Source organism: Filicampus tigris, chromosome 2 (assembly GCF_054856515.1).
Source record: "Filicampus tigris isolate MCC_2025a chromosome 2, RoL_Ftig_1.0, whole genome shotgun sequence".
NCBI lineage: Eukaryota > Metazoa > Chordata > Actinopteri > Syngnathiformes > Syngnathidae > Filicampus > Filicampus tigris.
Genome location: NC_141218.1, coordinates 39633346 through 39654188, shown reverse-complemented (window position 1 = coordinate 39654188; position 20843 = coordinate 39633346). Strand labels below are relative to the sequence as shown.

Here is a 20843-nt window from a genome sequence, read left to right as displayed (position 1 = left end):
ACGTGGAACCGGAAACGCTTGGTTAAATTTTTTTTGGGTGGCGCTATAGAGCTATTTTGGGAATATAGCACAGGAAATCTCCAAAATAATTATTTTGATGCAAGGTCTGATGTGTGTGCAAAATTTCATGAGTTTCTGCCAAGGTTTAGACCCTCCAAAACAGCTTCATTTCTCATGGCAAATGGGTTGTCACTTATATGATATACAGCGCATTGCCACAACAACATCGTACAATGAAATAAAAACATTTCAATCAGTTTTCATCCTAAACATCTTTACATGAAGCATGCGAAGTTTGAAGACGAGCAGATAAATGCTCTAGGAGGAGTTCGTTAAAATATGACCACTATGAAAATCTCCAAAAGTTGTGACAATTCCAAAGTAAATTCAAAATGGTTGACTTCCTGTTAGGGTTAGCACATGGCTATAAAATAAGTTTTTGGAGAGGGTCAAAAATGCAATTGAACGCGCAGAAAAATAATAGTTTCTACAGAAACAATAGGGACCTCGCAGCGATCGCTGCTCGGGCCCTAATAATAATAATAAAAATTTCTACAAAAACAACAGGGACCTTTTCAGCAGTCGCTGCTCGGGCCCTAATAGTTTCTACAAAAACAATAGGGATCTTGCAGTGGTCGCTGCGCGGGCCCTAATAACAACAACAACAACAATTCCTACAAAAACAATAGGAACCTCGCAGCAGTCGCTGCTTGGGCACTAACTAGAGCTGCAAAGAGCTATAAAGGGCCCTTGCAGGCCTGGCGACGTTGTGGTTGAGACCCGTTGGGTTACTGGTACATTTGCTTTTTTTTTTTTTTTTTTTTTTTTTTTTTTTTTTAAATACAGGACATCAGAGATATTTTGATAAAATATGGCCTCTATAAAATGTCAAAACTGAGGCAAAAGTTTAAAGGAAATTAAAAATGGCCGACTTCCTGTTGATTTTAGAGTAGGGCTCAACAGAGACTGTTGTAGAGGGTGCAACTAAGCCATTGTTTTTTTAAACCGCACAATAAATTCATAAAATAATTATTCTTTTTCTAAGTGTGATGTGTGTGCCAAGTTTCACATGTATTCATGAATGTTAAGAAAATCAAAATTTGCGTAATTTTTCTGACCAAATCGTTCCACTGCAACGGCGTTGGGTGAAGTAAATAGATTTGCTCTTAATTTATCTCGAACAGCTTTAACACCCACGGTTTCAAGACAAACTGATGAAATCTCTAGGGGTAGTTCTTTAAAATGTAACCTAGGGGCCAAATTTGAACTAAAATTCCAAAGGGTGGACTTCCTTTTAATTTTGCATAAGGCTCCAAGAGACTTTTTAGGCCTTCAAATTTTCATAGATCTTGTTGAAACATACAACCGGGGCTAGCTCATTACATCTTTCTTGGGAGTGTTATGAGTTATTTTGTAAAAAACATAAAACATAAAATATTATTCCACCAGGCAAGATGTGTGTATAAAGTTTCATATGTTTTCACGGGGGCGGCACAGTGGTCGACTGGTTAGCACGTCCGCCTCATGGTTCAGAGGTCGTGGGTTCGATCCCGGCTCCGGCCTCCCTGTGTGGAGTTTGCATGTTCTCCCCGTGCCTGCGTGGGTTTCCTCCGGGTACTCCAGTTTCCTCCCACATTCCAAAAACATGCATGGTAAATTGATTGGACTGTCTAAATTGCCCCTAGGTGTGATTGTGAGTCCGGGTGTTTGTCTCTGTGTGCCCTGCGATTGGCTGGCAACCAATTCAGGGTGTCCCCCGCCTACTGCCCAAAGACAGCTGGGATAGGCTCCAGCACGCCCGCGACCCTTGTGAGGATAAGCGGTATGGATAATGAATGAATGAATGTTTTCACGTATGGTTAAAACATCGAAATGAACTTCAATTTTCTGGCAACAGCGTGTTGGCACAGCAACAGCGTTTGCCGAAATAAAAAGTGTTGCTTTTCCTGGTCATCATCAAAATCCATAATTTCAAGACAACCGTATAAAATCTTGAGAGGTTCTTTCAAATGTAACCTGAATATAAGGCCAAAAGTGAACTGAACTTGAAAGAAAATTCGAAATGCTCAACTTGGTTTTAGGATGGCTCCAAGGACTTTTTGTAGGTCTTGGGCTGTTAAATATACGACCACATTTTCGTAGATTTAGGTGAGCCGTACACCGGAGCTGCTTTGAGAAGAAATTCCAGGGGGAACTAGTAAGCCATTGTTAAAGAAAGTAACGTACAATAAGCAAATAAAATATTCATGATTATGCCAGGCCTAATGTATGTGAAAAGTTTCCGTTTTTGTGAGTGTTTAGACCCTCAAATTCGGTGTTGTCTTTTTAACTATGCGCTTCCATGGCAACAGCGTTTGTCGAAAAATCATAAACTTCGTGTTGCAACATACTAAAGACCTAACCACTCTTCCGAGCAAATAAATTTGGTACGTTTGGTTAACCGCTAGGAAAAAAAAAAAAAAGACAAATCAAAGAATAAAATATATACCATATTTTCCGGACTATAAGTTTTCCTAGATTTTGAGCCGTGCGTCTTAGAGTCCGGTGCGGCTATTCTGTGGATTTTTCTTCCACCGCTCGGGGCGCTCTAACCGCAATGACTGTACAATTCAATATAATACATTTTCCATTGACTGGATGTGACTGCAGGTGGAGTTCAACAGGAGAGGGCGCCATGCACTAGGTTATTGCATCAGGTAATGCTGTAATGCTTTTGTTTTATGTTTTCCTAGAGGTCCGTGAAGTGCACATGAATGCAATTGGCTGATGTTACGTCTGTTCTGTTGTTTTGATGTGAAATGCTATTGTTGATTTAGCACGTCGTGTGTTAGACTGGCTGACTTTATTAACATAAACCAAGAAAGGTGCATATGTAGAAAGTAATAGAACAATAGATGGTGGACATTAGCTGACAAACCGGAGCGGCGGTCGGCAGTGAAATGAAGATAAGTACTGTTTATTTTCTCTTGGTTCCCTTCTGTTTTAATCAGCAACGTTGCTGCAGTGTTTTTAAATGAGTGTTTGTTTGTTACTTTACTTATACTTTCCTTCATGTGGGTGTGGCAAAAATGTGCTTCTAATGTGGCACAGAATATTGTCTTCTGTTTTCCAACAAAATGCTGGCCAATTTATTTCGGACTGCAGGTGGATATGATCAGAACTCTAGTTGCAAATCACAAGTGTTTACGGATCAGATGCTACTGACAGATTACTGCCACCCGTAGAGTGCTGAAGAAACGATAAAGTTAGCTAAATGAAATTACATCCAACGCGGTTGTAACAGTACGGACAACTGAATAATATTTACCTCTAATGTTGCATACCAGGTGGCAACTTCTTGGTTTCTCTCCTCTGTGATTTGCTTGAGATTTTGTTGTAGGCTGCTATTGGTCAATTGCAGATGCTGCTCTTTGTACTGTGCTTCCTTTTGTGCCATTTCCAACTCCAACTGCAAGACAACAACCATTAAAGCTAGCGGTGGGAACAATAATCATTTGTTCGATGCATCGTTAGTATTATTAAAACGATTCTGCGTCGGTTCAGTTATTAATAATCGATGTTTAAAGCACAGAATTAAAAAAAAAGAAAAAAGATGTGCAAGCGATTACGTGCGTTTGTACGTCAGGCGTCTGTGCCGAGGCTGACGTGACAAGATGGCGGGACAAACAAAACCTCACACGAGCGGCGCAATCCTCGTTAAAAGCATCGGTTTGGAAACATTTTGTTTCTTTATTAAGTGTGAGACATTGACAAAAGTATTTCGGGAACCCAACAAGGGTGACACGTTACCACCCAGAGTTGAGTGCAGCGAAAGGCAGATCCATTGGGACTTACTCTGTCAGGTGCTCTTCCACCAAACTCCGAAAGAGTAAGAAAAATTACCAAATCCACTGCAGAGTCCATTGCATCAGATTTGCGACGGTTGTGGAAGGAAGCGGCTTTCGCAGCGTGATGCAGACAGCAGACTATCCACGATATAAAATTCCCATCATGTAGTACAATAACACCAGAGCATGTAAATTACTTCTATCCTCACACAAAAACCTAGAATATGAACACCTTCTGCAAGATTAAGAGTTTAAAGTATATTATTTATTGTTACAAAATATGCTGCTTTATATTTTGAATAAAAAAGCTGTTCTGTTTGTTGGCAATTTCTCAGGGCTTAATGTTAGTGTTAATTACACCACTCAGAGTTAGCTGTGGAACGAACTCGAACTTTTATTGCTCTTAACAGAGGAAAATACACAGTACTTCTACCAGCTATATCGCTACAGCACCGCGCGCCTTTTTCTTTCTTCAGTCTCGTCCTCTTTTTGTCCCCCCAAGGTGATTCTTGCTCTCTGGTTCACTTTGCCAACAGTCATTTTTCACACAAACACTGCCCTCTGCTGTAATGCATAATATCACGTCCAACATAAACTACATGTAACAAGGGCACCAATTGAAATATCATCCATCCATCCATTATCTATTCCGCTTTATCCTCACGAGGGTCGCGGGGTGCTGTCTTTGGGCAGTAGGCGGGGTAACACCCTGAACTGGTTGCGAGCCAATCGCAGAGCAAATTGCAATATCATTTAAAAGAAAATATACTACACCAGGTGCTACATTAGGTTAAATAAAAGCAGCGTTCATTGCTAAGTTACACAGTAATGTCAATCAGATGATGCATATTGCACTTAAAGTATTAAAATACAGGTTACGCTAAATCAGATTAAGTTTAAAAATGTTTTTTCATAATTTTTTACAAGTTACAGGCATTTGTTAAAACAAATGCTGCCATTGGCACTTTTTGAAATTTGTGTTGACACACGTAAACAAGGTTGCCTTGCTGCTTTAAGAAACGTCAAAAAGTGAAATATAAATCCTTGCTCTTCCTTGAGTTATGCAATTGTTTTAAAAAAGGTACCAGTGTTTTAGATTAACTATAAAATGTAAGCCATTGTAGTGATACATCGGAATCGAATCGTAGGAATCGGAATCGTATCGAATTGTGGGCCTCTGAATCGGATCGAATCGTGAGGTACCCATAGATTCCCACCCCTAATTAAAGCCCTATCACAGTACATCCCCAATTTGTGAGCAACACAAGAGTGCATAGATGTCTTTGTCACCTTTATGTTCTCTAACTGCTGAACTTTTTTATGCAGATCCAAAAGCTCTGATGTTGAGGAGCTTTGAGTGACTTCATTCAGAACCCGTAGCTCATCCACCTTTTTATTCAGCACCTCGGTCTGCAGGTCAAGTTTTTCTTTCAGGTGTTTCTCAATCAGCTGTGACTTATCCAGAGCAGATTGTAAATGCATCATCTATTAGAAACAAATTGTAAATCGTGAGAATAAAAACACAGAGAAAATACAAACAGGCCCTGTTAGGTAAATAAAAAAAAGAAAGAAAAAAATCAAGAGCATAACTTAGAATACAGCCAAACGAAGATTAAAAAAATTCACTTTAAAGTTAAGAAAGTTACTGTACCTTGTTGTTGAGTTCATTGAGAGTCGTGCGGTGACTTTTCTCAAGTTTTTCCTTTTCATCATCCATGTTCTGTCGATGCTGTTTCTTTAGACCATCAACCTCAGACTGCAATGATTCAATAAGCCGGGTCTTCAGTGCCACTTGGTTTTGCAGCGTAAACCTTTCTTGCTTCAGATCCTTGGACATGCGTCAGAGAGAATAAAAACAGAGTCCAAACAAAACATTCACAGTGCATATGAGGTATAATTGATAACCTTAATTAGATATGCCAAATTTCTAATGTCAGAAACCCACCTGAATGTGACATGACAAGTTCGCACTTCATTTCCAATTGTAGAGTGTGAGATAAATAATGCCTGCTGAGACTCCCCATTTCAAATCCAGTTGGCAAACCTAATCCGTCTGGAAACTAGTTTAATTCATAAAGTAGATGCTGGGCATCTATTTTCTCAAGAGAGACATTGTTGCACTTTTATGAATAAATTAATAAATGAAGCACAGTGGAACCTTTGGTTTAGCACGTCAGCGTCACAGTCATAGATGCATGCTAAAGAGGAAGTCAACCTATTCATCCCCATTAGTCAAAACGTGACATTCCGATTAATATTGAGTGTGTGGATTATGAGTTCAGCAGCAAAATCCACACATTTTTATGTGGGGGCCATTTTGTCACTTCTGTCGACTGAAAATGACATTGCTCAGGGCTCTGCTTGAGACCAATCATGGCTGAGCTTCAGAAAACAGGTGAGCCTTGATTGGTTGTTACTAGTGCTGTCAAGCGATTCACACAACTAATTAATCGCAAAATGTTCTGTAATGGATCGAGATTAATCGTATTTTTCAACTACAATGTTTTACGAAACTTGAAACCGATATTTACTTGAGTAAAATCCTGGAATTAATATGGAAAAAAAATAAAAGTATATTTCGATTCAGTCTGTTCTAATAGATTTCTTTGATCCTTGAATACGATTCCTTTCGTGTAAAATACAACAGTTGAACACCAAAGACGTACAACTAATATGGTATTTGAATTTGGCTTTGCGAAGTGTGCATATTATTTTGGATTTCTCCATTTAGGTGTCGAGCAACTTTTTAAATTAAAACTACGTAAAAGTCCATTATGACAGTGACTCTCTAAGTTTGGCTGCACAGTCAGCAGAGGTCAGCTACTACAGGAAGTAAATAAAACTGAGTTAACAGAGTTAATTATTTTGTAGTGCGTTATCAAATTTAAATTATTCTTTTGACAGCCATAGTTGTTACCTGAGCCCCGAGCAACTGTGATGTCAGTTTCAGTCGACTGAAAGTGAAAAAATGTCCGCCCCCTGAGATGGCGGTTTGATTTTCCCACTCATATTAAACATACGCAATATTGATCAGAATGCCTGGTTTAGACTAGTGAAGGCGCAAAGAACATTTTTTGGGTTGACAAAATTCAACTCAAAACAAAATAAAACAAAATTCTCTCGCAAAAAGAAAAGTATAGGCGAACATTAGCGGAATTTTTGGCGAACATTTGCGACTTTGAACGAACGCTGGCGTCAACATGTATGGCGTTGGATTGATGCCACAATTTTGTTAGTGTAATGTCCAATACCGCATGCAGAAATGTGCTTTGAGTGTATGTACTGTAATGTGAAATACCGCGTACAATCATTTTTTGTGCGTTCAAATATGTGTTTATTCATTTTCAAATATGTACAAAGCCGTCCACATGCACACACAAGACTCTGTACGCTTTCATCTTCTCTCCGCTACGCGTACAATATGCTGATTCACAATTCAAAACAGCCGTGATAATTGTGACACAATTGTTAACCAATCAGGAGTTGGACAGTAGGGCTAATTCTGATTGGCTGTTTACTACCGCTGGGAATATACACTTTTGTCCCAATCAGATACTGATGCCAATACACAACACGGCTGACCTGTTTTCTGAATCTGAGCCGTGATTGGTCGTTGTGAGCAGTTGTGATGTCATTTTCAGTCGAGAGAAGAAAAAATGGCTAAAGATGAGTGCATTTTGCTGCTTAACTTATATTCCACAAATGCAATATTTACCATAATGCCTTGTTTCAACTAGTGGGCTTGCATAGAACATATTCTTGAAAAAAATATGTTTGCGTTGACTTCCACTTTAAATATTATAAAAATATATATATTTTAAAAAATGTAATGCGTTTCCAAAGTTTTAACTTTTACTGTAAGTGCCATTTGACATTTATTCAAGTATCGCGATTGTAAAGTGCTTAAACTGTTTCAGTAACTGTTCCAGATACACATGAGTGCAATAATAAAACTCCATTCACAAAGCTCAACTTTAAATGTTCTAAAAGTATGTTATAGAACGTGCAAAACATAACATAAGGTATAGAAAGAATCGCTACCTCATCAACCTATCAATACTTGCTATCAGCATAAAAAGTATCAGGATACATCACGATACAATATTTTTTCCCAGCCCTACAGTTAAGGTCCAATCGTAACCAAGAGAGGAGAAACCGGGAAAAAAAAGGAAAAAAAATCAACTGCTGGTGTCTCAAAGGACAATAACGTTAAACCAAACAAGTATGTATGGAAAACATTTTTTTAATGATTACTAGAACAATAAGAACAGCAATGTGTGTTAGAATCCAGAAGAATACCGACCTTTCTATCAACTGTTTATACTGTATATGAGGCTTCCCGGACATCGCACTTCCTGCTGTAAAATGCGATTGGATAGTAGTAAAGAGCCAATCAGAATTAGCCCTACTGTCCAACCCCTGATTGAAAATGGTGGAACAATTATTACGCATATATTGCAAACGTGAATCAACGTATTGTACGTGTAGCGGAGAGAAGATGCAAGCGTAAAAAACATTTTGTGCGTGCGCGTGGACGGTTTTGTACACGCGAAACATATTTTTGAGCGCACAAAACCTGCTTTTGTATGTGGTATTTCACATTACATAGACTTAGACTTGACTTTATTGATGACTCCCTTTGGGAAATTTCCAGCAGCAATAAGAACAAATAGGCAAAACAAATAGGGAGAAAAAATAGTCATGTAGACAGGAAGATCTGAAAATAAGTAAAGAAACACTTTAAAAATTTAAAGGGAAATAAAAGATTAAAAAAAAAAAAAAAAAATCAATACATATATTTTTTACACATTGAATAAGTTAAGTGCCCTTTACGTATAGTGTAGTCCAATCTATGCTCTCCTCCCCCCCAGTGAGGAGTTGTTTGGTACACTAGCACAGTGGATAAAAGAAATCTTTAATCTGTTGGTCCTACACTTGGGGAGCAGCAGTCTTTTACTAAATAGGCTCCTCTGGTTATGAATGACAGTGTGAAGAGGGTGGCTGGAATTGTCCATAATATCCAGCAGTTTATCCAGAATCCTCTTCTCTGCCACAGTCATCAGAGGGTCCAGTTTCATACCAACCACAGAGCCCGCTTGATAAATTTGTCCAGTCTGGAAATGTCCTTCTTGGATGTGCTGCCCCCCCAGCACACCAGTTTGAAGAAAAGGACGCTGGCAACCACAGACTGGTAAAACATCTGCAGAAGTTTGCAGCAGATGTTGAAGGAGCGCAGTCTCCTCAGGAAGTACATCCTGCTTTGCGTCTTCTTGTACCGGCGACTGGTGTGTGTTGTCCAGTCCAGTTTGTTGTCCAGCCACAGCCCAAGGTATTTGTAACTGTCCACCACGTCCACCTCAGTTCCCTCTAAGAGGGCTGGTCTGGACCTCCTAAAGTCAATGACGAGCTCCTTCGTTTTAGAGGTGTTAAGCTGAAGGTGGTTGGTGTGGCACCATGTCGTAAAGTCTCTGACCAGTCTCCAATACTCCTCCTCTCTGTCGTCCTGGATACACCCAAATATCCTTTGCTGCTGACCACCGTATCAGAGGTGATGTCCTTCAGCCCGACGTACTGTGGTCTGTCAGTGAGGTAATCGGAGATCCAGTTTACCAGATGGGGGTCCACGCCCATTCTGCCTAGTTCTGCCAGAGGGGGCTGGATGGTATTAAAGGCACTAGAGAAGTCCAAAAAGAGAATCCTCACTGTGCCACTTCCCTTATCCAGGTGGAAGTGGACTCGATGGAGCTAGTAGAGGATAGCATCCTCCACGGCAACACCTGGCTGGTACGCAAACTGCATGCGATCCAGGGCATGCTGTACCTGAGGTCTTAGGAAGCTGAGGAAGAGCCGCACCAACATCTTCATCAGATGTGAAGTGAGTGCCACTGGTCGGAAGTCATTCAGCTCGCTGGGCCGGTTCTTCTTCGGGACAGGAACGATGCGGGATGTCTTCCAGCTCGCTGGGCCGGTTCTTCTTCGGGACAGGAACGATGCGGGATGTCTTCCAGAGTGTTGGCACTCTCCTAATCTGCAGGCTGAGGTTGAAGATCCGTTGTACTGTTTCACCCATTTCTGCAGTGCAAGCCTGATTGAATCAAATTTTTGGGTGAAAATTTCGACATTTTGGGAAAACCGTGAATTCTTGGAATGAGAAAAATGGAAGCACCCCTGTCGTGAAGTTTTGGAAATGCTGAGTTGGAATGGTGAGAATGGGTCGAAAAATGTGGAAGGAGTAGCATGTTCCCTTCAATTGTCGGCCCTCGCTGTCAACTTTTGCTTTTTTATTCATTTTCGTCACTTTAGAAATTGTCCAGAAAGGGTCACACAGGGTTGTGGAAATGCTGCTGCATTCTTGTGTGTAAATGCAAAATTGCATTTAAAGTTTATTTACGGGCCAGACGTTATCAATTCTATGACAGAGGGTGCGGGCCGGTTAAAATTTGACCGCGGGCCGCATTTGGCCCCAGGGCCGGACTTTGGCTATAAGTCTGGTATACAGTATTGTGCGATTAACTCGTGTCCAGTCCATGACAATGTAATGTATACATATATATATATATATACACATAGATATATATACACATACATATACGGCTATGCTGTAGTAGCACGTCTAACATATAATACTTAAAACGACATCATCCGACTTTGAATGTTTCATAGAGGAGGAAGCAAGCAGTCTTTTTAGCCAAAAACAAAGTACAACAGCTCTCTCTCTCTCCTTCGTTCTCCGCTGCTCCTCTCACTTGCTGTACGATGCATTCATGAACCTCGGAAACATCAAAACTCAGCAAAACACAAATCTGACCACAACACAGATAACCCAATTCGTTACAATATGCTGTTGAACATTCAAAGATTTTAATGCCTAAAAAGTGTAAATAATTTCATTAAGACTTTAAAGTTACTGTATTTCTTTATAAAAAGAGTTGTAATACAGTTAGCAATAATTGTAACTGTTATTGTTTGTATTTGTTTCACAAAAAGTGTATATGTACTGTAATGACAACTTGTCTTTCATGTTGTGTTTACATGTTCAATCAATCAATCAATCAATCAATCAATCAATCTCTCCACCACCTAGTCAACACTGATAGGCTCCAGCTGACATGAGACAGTGAAAAACATAAGCTGTCAAAAAAAAAAAAAAAAACCAGATGCATTTAGAATGTCATACCTCCAGCGCACTTGCCATTTCTATTCTCTGTTCCTCAAGCCAAGTTTGCGATTCTGTTAGCTGATTAAGCAAACCCAAGCCAGCATGGGCAGCCTGCTGGACTTGCTCCTCCTTTTGCTTCAGTTGGCCCCGGAGAAAGTGTATCTCATCCTCTGTTGCTGTGTCAGACATCTGATGAGACAAATATTTGGGTTGTTCTCAGAAAAGGTCATCCGCCCCAGGCTGCGGATGGAGACCCAGTTTGACTAAAAAAGCTCAATCAAATATTGTAGTTTACTATTATTGCGCCAGATAAAAAAAATACAAAATAAAAAAAATTACAACTACACTTGTGGACATGGCAAGTTATTTTGGGCTTTTCATTTTTGCTTTTGTCATTTTTTTGGGTCGGTTTTAGCTTTTAATTTCTTCACGTTGTTTTTGTTATTTTTTTGCCAAGTTTTGCTATGTGGTTGTGAGAAACAAAGTCAAAAGACAGGTAGATGACAATTTCAGATGTGGTCTTTAGGCTACTAGAGAATGGCTATAACCAACGCAGCACCGTGGGAGTCCATGTTGACTCAAATGAAAGCAAGTTGCGCAAGTGACGTCAAAGCATTGTTGTCGCACGGTGACGACATAAATCTCTGGCTATACCCGTCCAGACGAAAACGCGGATCAGGAAACATTTGGATATATCCGCAAAGTTTTTGCGTTTTCACTGAAAAAACTCTGGGGACGTGTGGATGATAGGGCTAACCGCAGGCTTATATCCGACGTTTTCAAAAACTCCGGCTACGTGTAGACAGGGCCTGAGATGAAATGAACATGTTTTTTTTTCTTTTTGTTGATATTGATGAACTAGAAGAGTGTGTAACTGACCAGTGGTTGAAAACACCTAATGAATCAGATAAGATAAATTGTTTCTTTCATTTTTAAACAAAATGACACACTTTGAGCTCTTGATGAAAATAAAAAAGAGAATAAGATCTGCAACATACTGTACCTGAGTGCTTTTGGCAACTGTTGAATGTGCCAACTGAGATATGGTCTTTAGGCTACTCAATCATGGCTACCGCTGACAAAATGTTGTAGTTTTCTATTGTTGTCATGTCGTGTCATCTTCCACACCACTTATCCTGTACAGGGTCGCGGGGAGGTGCTGGAGCCTATCCCAGCAGACAATGGGCGACTACACACTGAACTGGTCATCAACCAGTAGCAGGGCCCACAAAGACACTGTCACTGAGTGGGAACCGATCCCACGCTGCCCACACACAACTCAGGTGTGTGTACCACTACACCATCAGTGAAGAGGTGTCGACATGGCTTAAGTCATTTTTAGCTTTTTGTTTATTCAATATTTTTTTTTTGCCTGGCTGTGTTTGTGAACAACAACGTCTAATGACTGCTATAGATAACGTAATTTATGGTCAATGAACTGCCTTTCATACCTGAGGGCTGCCATTTCCCCCCCGCTTCGCAATGGTAGATATCACCCAAAAACGGGTCGATTTTGCTGCTTAACTCATATTCCACAAACACATAATTAAACCATTAAAGCGCCTGGTTCAACAGCTCCCTAAAACCTACGGTCGTCTTTGGAATTACCCTTGAAAACTTGAAGTTTTCCCAGAAATTCAACACCTCCAAAATAATTTATATCTTAGCCCCTGTAGCAGACAGAAACATAATTCCAAAAGAATTTGAGACCACTCATGTGGCTTGCACACAGGCCCGAGTTTATTAACCTTTACTGCTTCGACGTATGTGGTTTTAGGTGGCGCTTTAAGAGCGTCAATGTCGGATAGCGAGCTTCACCACAATCCCGAAATTAAACAGTGTTTTATACCTTTCAGTCGTCTTGTTGTTTTTGTTTGATATTTTGTCTTTATTTAGTGGCGTGTCTGCTTCTCCGGCGCCTGCATGTGACGTGTACATTAAGTTCACGGCTCCGATTGGCTGTCCCCGTCGAGGCTCGGACTGCGACCACGTGGGTCGGCTAAATTTGCAGACGGGAACTTTTGGAAGGTTTGTCGATACCCAGTTCTAGAAAGCAGACAAGACATGGCAGAAACTGCACAAAAGTTGCTCATTTCCTCATTCTCCCACGGTAAGGCTCATTATTTTGTGATGTTTTCAGAGTTTGAAGTGCGACTAAGTAGAAACGTAAACGAATATTTTGGGGCCGGTTGGTGCCTATTATTTTGACATTATTAACTACGTATTTACAATGACTTTTAATGGACACATTGTGATCGGTCACCAAGACATACAGGGAGGGAAGGGGGGCGTGGCCACATTGCTCATTACCAAAAGGTATTCTTAAAGTTGATAGTTTTGTACTGATTTCTTCAAAACAAATTGATATTGAAAATGCAAGCTAATATTTTCCTGATACAAAAAAAAAGCACATAAATTGAGCTTGTTGAAAAATGGACCATCCCAGCTGGATGATCCCTTCAAGTCCAATATAATGACATTTAATCATCTTTAAGAACTGCTAGTTTAAAACTTTTTTAGCTACAATTTCTAGTTAACCTGTACAGTCCGTGTGATTTTAATTGAATCATCAAATATTTATTTCATTTCCTATATAGTAAGTGTTCCCACCTACGGACCTCTGTCAAACAGAAATTCCCTCACCCGGAAAAAAAACGTATGCATTAAACGTTCTACTCCTGTATTACATTAACGATCCGGAACCCGGAACCAATAGCAAAGCCCGCAGTGAGCGCGAACTCAAAGCAGTCCATGCTCTATACTACAGAAAAACTTTGACCTCTCCGCCATCATCGGATCAAACGGAAATTCTCTCACTCAGATAAAAAAACGTATGCATTCAATTTTCTTCCACTATATTACATTAACGATCGATTACTTCCAACTGAAGTTCCGGTACTGTATCCGGAACCCATAGGGAAGCCCGCAGTCGCGTAAACTCAAGCAGCTCCCGCTCGTACTATGGAAAAACTCTGACCGCTCCGCCATCATCGGATCCAAAACGGCGACATGTTAAGTTAATTCTTTGGCATGAGTTTTACTGAAATTAAGAAAGATTTAAAATGTATTCATTTACATTTTCGTCTGTAGTTCATGGCATCCAAACGAAGAAGAACGGTAATGACAGTGAAAGAGAGAGTGAAATGCATTCGATTATGCGAAGCTGGACACTAAGTAAGAAACATCCAGGAGTCGGAAAAACTCAAATCTATGAGAATAGTCCTGTTGTAAAGCCACCGTCCATCAAGAGAGCTATGGAGATGGCATGAAAAATGCTTTTGTATGCACATGAATCCCCAGACATCAGTGATGATCAACGGGACACTTTCTTGCAATTAGCAACAAAACTGTATGATACGCAGACAAACATTTTCACACAGCAAAGAATGAAGCCAACACAACAACTCAAAATAGACAGACTCATTCTTCCCAAGTCTGAGAAAAATCAACGCTAAAACTCAATACTGTAGTTAAGTACTGCACCGCATTGGTGTTAAAGTATTTACAGTATTTTTTCAACAGTATTTGGACCATCTTTGTTATACTGTACTGTATTTTGTTCATATACCGGTACTTTATAGTTTAGTTCAATAAAAATTTGGGGGAAACAATTTTTTGGTCATTATATTGCTTGTGTTGTTACACATGTATTTTGTTAACATACTTGCACGTTCATACAGGACATGTATCGTAGTCGTTTCCCACATAAGGATATTCTGTTATAAGGAAAGATGTTCAAACTGTGCATAATATTACAATGGCTTACTATGACATACATTTTAGCAGAGGTGGGCAGTTCGTCCCGGACGGACATCCATTTTTGGGGCGGAGGACAGGGGGTGACATGTTTGAAAAAAAAAAAAAAGGGGCGGATTAAACAAGGGCAGAGGTGGATTTTAGTGCGGCCCACTAATCGGCCCTCATACGTGTGATATGGTCGCGAGGTGGCCAAATTTCATCTCAGCCTATTCGGTGAATGGCTTCTCTAGGCTTCTTATGCACCAGTGTCAGCGCGGGCGACAACTGCTGCATTGCATCACGTGACCGACGCATTGTACTGTGAGACATGTTGGCGACAGGTCTATAACACATGCCGCGTACACATCAGAAATTGTTGCTGTGTATACGACACCACACACATTCTCTCTCGTGATCGGTCCCTTATGTCACATGTAGCGATGACGTACAGTTTCCCCCGGCTCGACCCAGCAATTTATTTGTTGCCACTAGGGTTGGGCATCGTTTTAATTTGGACGATTCCGGTTACGGTTCTTTGATTTGATTCCGGTTCCTAACGATTCTTGATTCCGATTCTTAACAAACAAAAAAAAAGGAGTTATTTTTGGACTAATCACATGAACTTCTCTGTTCACAAGCCAATTGATATGTGTCGGGGGGAGAACATGCTTCCATTTAAATAGAATTAAATGTCTCGCCAAAAGAGTCGTGAAGGCCAGTACACGACGCTTAGCTGCATCAGATCTGGTGTCGATAGGGGAGGGCAACCAGAGAGGGCGGTGCATGGATCAAAATCAAGTTTGACATTGAGCACCACTGACAATGTGTAAAAAATCTGATGCCAAAAATTAACTAGATTAGAACATAAGATAAGAAGGCCTTTATTGATTCCACAGTGGGGACATTCTCAGTGTTACAGCAGCAAAGATATCGGTCACACAGAGACGGCGGCATAATGTAGCCATTAATGTATGACATTAACGGCAAACATTTAGAATCAACCCTATGTAAATATAAGGAGTATACATGTGTATATACACATGTATATATACACACCAACATACATCTACATATAAAGTATGAAGAAACACTCATTTTAGCCTGTACATAGTACAGAGGAAAAATACTCTAAGTGACAGTGCTGCAGTGCTGTCGTGAAAACATGTGGCTCTGATTAGCTGGTAATTGTTTACATCTACTGCAACTGTCATCAACATTGGGGTAGATTTTGGCTAGCCTTGCATTAGTATAGTGTATCCTAAAAAGAACTTTGCACTGAAGCAGACTGCCTAGCGCAAATAGAGGAGGAATGAACAAATTTACAGATGTGCTCCCACTGGTCATCAAGTATCGTTATTCCAGTCTCTTCATCCCAGTTCCGTTTCACAAAAAGGAGCAATTGAGGGTCGTGGGATCCCAAAAAAATTGTAAACGGCTGTTATAGAACAGGGTCTAGACTGAGCACCAAGTCAATCAAAGATTCGGTGGACAGTTAGGGAAGTTAGAATAGGTAGCCTGAATAGAATGTCTAATTTGCAAAAAGCGAAAAAAGTGCGTTTTAGGCATCTCAAAGCGGCCTACAAGTTCCTTGAAGTCGGCAAAGTTATCATCCATGTATCGGTCCCTAAACTTTGTTAAGCCCCTGTCACACCAACCTGCAAAAGAAGGGTCAGAATTGAATGGCATAAAAAGGTGATTCTTGACAACAGGGGCACGAACCGATGGTTCGATTAATCCATAGGCTTTACGAAACTGAACACAGATTTTTATAGCACTAAGGACAACAGAGTTCTGGGACACATTGTACACCTTAAGGGGCAGTACTGTGGTAAGAAGAGAATGAAGCGAAAGCTTTGAGGACCTTAACTCAATTTGAGCCCATGAGGGGCACGTTTCCGGGTTTCCATCCAACCAATGATTAACTTCCAATATTACACGCCCAATAATACCTGATAAAACTAGGCAATGCCATTTTCCATTATGCTTAGGTAACTGTAGAATGGCCTTCTGATGCGGGAGGCTTGGTCAACCATAAGAATAAAGAGATCAAGCGATCCAGTTGGCAAAAAAAATATTTCTTAATGAAAACTGGAATATGTTGGAACAAGTAGAGAAACTTGGGCAGCATTACCAATCCCACCAAGTTAACCCTGCCGGACAGTGACAGTGGAAGAGCGGACCAGCGAGCCAAGTTCTGTTTACACTTATTCAATAACGGGCGAAAATTCATATCGAAAAGATTATCAAAGAAAGGAGTAACAAATACACCTATGTGCCGAAACCCCCTTGGTGTCGTTTTAAAGGGGAAGGAGTGTGTTAATGACATCCTAAATAATTGATTGATCGGGAGTTCACTTTTACCAAAATTTAATTGGGAACCGGAATACTTGCCAAATTGAAACAAGATTTCTATTACTGCTGACAGACGATGAAGGGTTGGACAAATAGAGCAGCAAATCGTCCGCATAGAGCAGGGGTGTCAAACTCCAGTCCTCGGGGGCCGCCCTCCTGCATGTCTTAGAGGTTTCCTCATCCAACACACCTGATTCAAACGATCGGGATCAGGATCAGGCTCCTGCAGATCTTGCTGATGAGCTGATCATTTGAAACAGGTGTGTTGCAGCAGGGAGAGGTGGAAAACAGGCAGGACAGCGGCCCTCGAGGACCGGAGTTTGACACCCCTGGCATAGAGGGACAGCTTATGAGTAATACCATATCTTGCAATGCCCTCAACCCTTTCCTCAGCTTGAAGCCAAATGGCCAACGGTTCCACGGGCAAAGCAAAAAGAAGGGGAGAGAGGGGGCAACCCTGCCTGGTACCACGATGCAGGGCAAAGGAAGCAGATGTCATGCTTTTTGTAATGATGTGTGCCGTCGGACAATTATAAAGCAAATCAATCCACGCAATGAAGTCAGGACCAAAACCAAATTTTTCCCAGGACATAAAATAAATATCTCCATTCAACTCTTTCGAACGCTTCTCCGCATCCAAAGAGCTTATCACCTCAGGCACTTCATCTCCAGGGGAGCCAATAATGTTGAAAAGACGCCTAGTGTTGAATGATGAGTTCCTGCCAGCCATAAACCCAGATCAGTTTAGACAGTGATTGCTGCAATGTCATGGCCAAGACTGGCCAGGATCTTTTGGTCTACGTTCAAAAGACTGATGGGCCTATAGATACCACAATCCAGAGGCTCCTTGTCTTTTTTAAGTAGAAGGCAGATGTCAGCCTCAGGGAGGGTCGGAGGAAGCTTTCCAATGGAGAATGCCTCGTTATAAACATTCACATAGGATTTATAAAACTCCACTCCATAGCCGTCTGGGACAGGTGATTTACCAGTTTGTAGCTGTCCAATCGCTTCACATACCTCCGACAACATAATCGGAGTACCCATCTGTTTGGCCACCTCAGTGTCAACTGTTGGGTAAACAAGATTTTCTAAAGGGTTGCAACCCTCCCAATCTCCCAGCGAGCACTCCAATTTATACAGGTTTGAGTAGAAGTCCACGAAGGTTTCATTGATCGATTTAGGGTCAGAAATCACTGCTCCAGTTGTAGACCTTATCCTTGGAATCAGCCTTGAGAGGGCTGTGGCTCTAGCTTGACGGCCAAGAAGACTACCGGCCTTATCCCCCATCTCAAAGTAGCAACTTCTAGACCTCAACAGTTTAGCTTCCACTTTAGTTGTTGTCAAAAGATTATGTTTGGTCTGAAGCTTGAGGTGTTTGTCGTAAAGGGCATCCGAGGGGGCAGTAGCACATTGCACATCAATTTGAAAAATCTGATCAGAGCGCCAAGACAGTCTGCCCATCTTGACCTTCTTCCTCTGAGAGGCAAATGAAATAGCTTGCCCCCTCAAATATGCCCCCCTCAAATATGCCTTACATGCCTCCCATAAAGTACTTCTTCAGATGTCAGGTGTCATATATTTGAAAAAAGGTGGAAATCTGAATCATTTAACAAAAAATGAGAAAGCTTCCATTTAGTATTCGGGACTGTGTATGTCGGAAAACTCATATCCAGCGAGGCAGGGGCATGGTCAGAAATGACAATACTGTGATATTCGCTTGCATAAACCCAGTTCAATAACTTATTGTCCAAAAAGAAAAAGTCTTTCCTGGAAAAGGTACGATGAACATGAGAGAAGAAAGAAAATACCTTCTTGGATGGATTAAGGAATCTCCAAGGGTCGCTCAACCCAAGTTGGTCCGTGAATAACTTTAATGTAATGGCAGAGTTAGATAGGATGAAAAGCCTTAGAAGAGGACCTGTCCAAGACAGGATCCTGAATAAGGTTAAAGTCCCCGCCTATAATTGGATAATGTTGATCTAAATTCGGGAAGGAGGAGAAGAGACGAGTAATAAATTGATCGTCATCCCACACAGGGGCGTAAACACTAACCAAGAGTACCAGCACATTAAACATCTTCCCCGAAACAGCAACAAAACGGCCATTTGGGTCAGCGATCGAATGTATAGGCTCAAATGCTGTGTTTTTACCAATAACAATTGCGGCGCCTCTAGCCCTTGCAGAGAACTTTGAGTGAAATACGTGGCTCATCCAGGGTCTTTTGAGGCGGTCAACCTCAGAGCTTTTGAGATGAGTTTCCTGAATGAGATAGATGTCACCATTAAATTGTTTCAAATGTGAAAGCACTCTCTCCCTTTTGGTTGCCATGTTAATTCCCCTAAAATTCCATGACACCAATCTGCAACCCCGACCACGCCATGGTGGAGTATGAGACATCACTCACCCTTCATGGGAAGATACACAGTGAAAAGATGCCCTGGGGGCAGGATGGGAATGGGGAGGAGTGAAAAAAAAAAAAAAAAAAAAAAAAAACACACACACACACACACACACGCCCGCACACCCCCCCCCCACACACACACACATACTTGCATTCAAACACACATCTATCCATAAGTAGCTTCCAGTTTTTATACATAACCATGTCCTTAATTACTCCCACTGATGGTCAGAAATTTAAACCCTATTTTGAGAGTTAAAGCCAGGAAGAAAAAAAAGCCCCCCCTACAACTCCAGTGAGCCCCATAACATGGTCAGTCCACATAAAACAACAAAAAGAAATAATCAAAATTGACAACAATAAACAGGACAATAACACTGGCCTCAGTAGAAAAGTAGTCCCTTAGTCCTTTGCACCCAAAAAAAAAAAAAAAAACGAAAGGTCCGGGTGGCCATACCAAAAGCATTGAAATAATAACAATGAGAAAAAGATAAAGGAAACAAAAAGGTTGGAAGACGATAAATTGCAGCACGGACTTAAACATTATCAGCCAGCAACTACCCCATAACATGGTCAGTCCACATAAAACAACAAAAAGAAATAATCAAACTTGACAACAATAAACAGAACGATAACACTGGCCTCAGTTAGAAAAATAGTCCCTTAGTCCTTTGGACAAAAAAACAAACAAAAAAAAAAAAAAAAGAAAAGTGTGTAAGTGGAAATCATAATAATGAGAAAAAGAAAGAAAAAGAAAAAAAAAAAAAAAAAGGGTTCGAAGACGATAAATTGCAGCACCGGACGTAAACATTAGCAGCCAGCAACTGTCCCCATCGAAATTTAGCACCAACATTCTAAAATTTGAACGGTTCCGAGATAACCGGAATAATGGGCCAGTCGATTCCGGGTTTTCACAATACAATAAAATGCATCGTCTAGTCATCTAGGTCCCTTTGTTGTCGCAGGCAAGAGATCCATTGTTGTCGCTGCCTTTTTGACAGGAATGAAACTGTAACACATTTTCAAAACAACGCATGTGGGTTGTGCACGAGTATAAAAGTCAAACTCTGCGCAGCACTGCACGTGTTCTAATTCACCTTCTCTCTCTCGTTCTTCTTCACTCCGGAAATGCGCCATAGCAAACGAACCCCAAACAGAACAAATGCTTAAGCAGGATAAAAAATAAATATATACAGGCAGTCCTTGAATTACTATGTATGCGACCTACAACGTTTCGACTTCACGATGCCCATGCCTCCTCCTCCATTTTGTCCCCAGCACCATAGTGACTAAGTTTACAAGCAGTCAATATTCGGGTTAAAATCATATATTATTTATTATCAAAAATATGTAATAGTAAAAAACA

At 40.8% G+C, this 20843-nt stretch overlaps 1 protein-coding gene across 3 annotated transcripts in view; it reads right to left on the bottom strand.

The window, feature by feature from the left end:
- The window catches only part of spdl1 (spindle apparatus coiled-coil protein 1), a 67274-nt gene that overhangs the window by 45456 nt on the left and 975 nt on the right, over window positions 1–20843 (bottom strand). For 2 of the 3 annotated variants that reach the window (XM_086024188.1, XM_086024189.1), the window contains exons 2-5: window positions 11005–11175; window positions 5479–5655; window positions 5118–5312; window positions 3308–3448 (exon numbers count right to left, since the gene is read on the bottom strand). In XM_086024188.1, coding sequence (XP_085880314.1) covers window positions 3308–3448; window positions 5118–5312; window positions 5479–5655; window positions 11005–11175 — 684 coding nt within the window. Of the gene's footprint in view, window positions 1–3307; window positions 3449–5117; window positions 5313–5478; window positions 5656–5772; window positions 7249–11004; window positions 11176–20843 lie in introns of those variants that run through there. The other variant, XM_086024190.1, reaches the window with a different exon arrangement.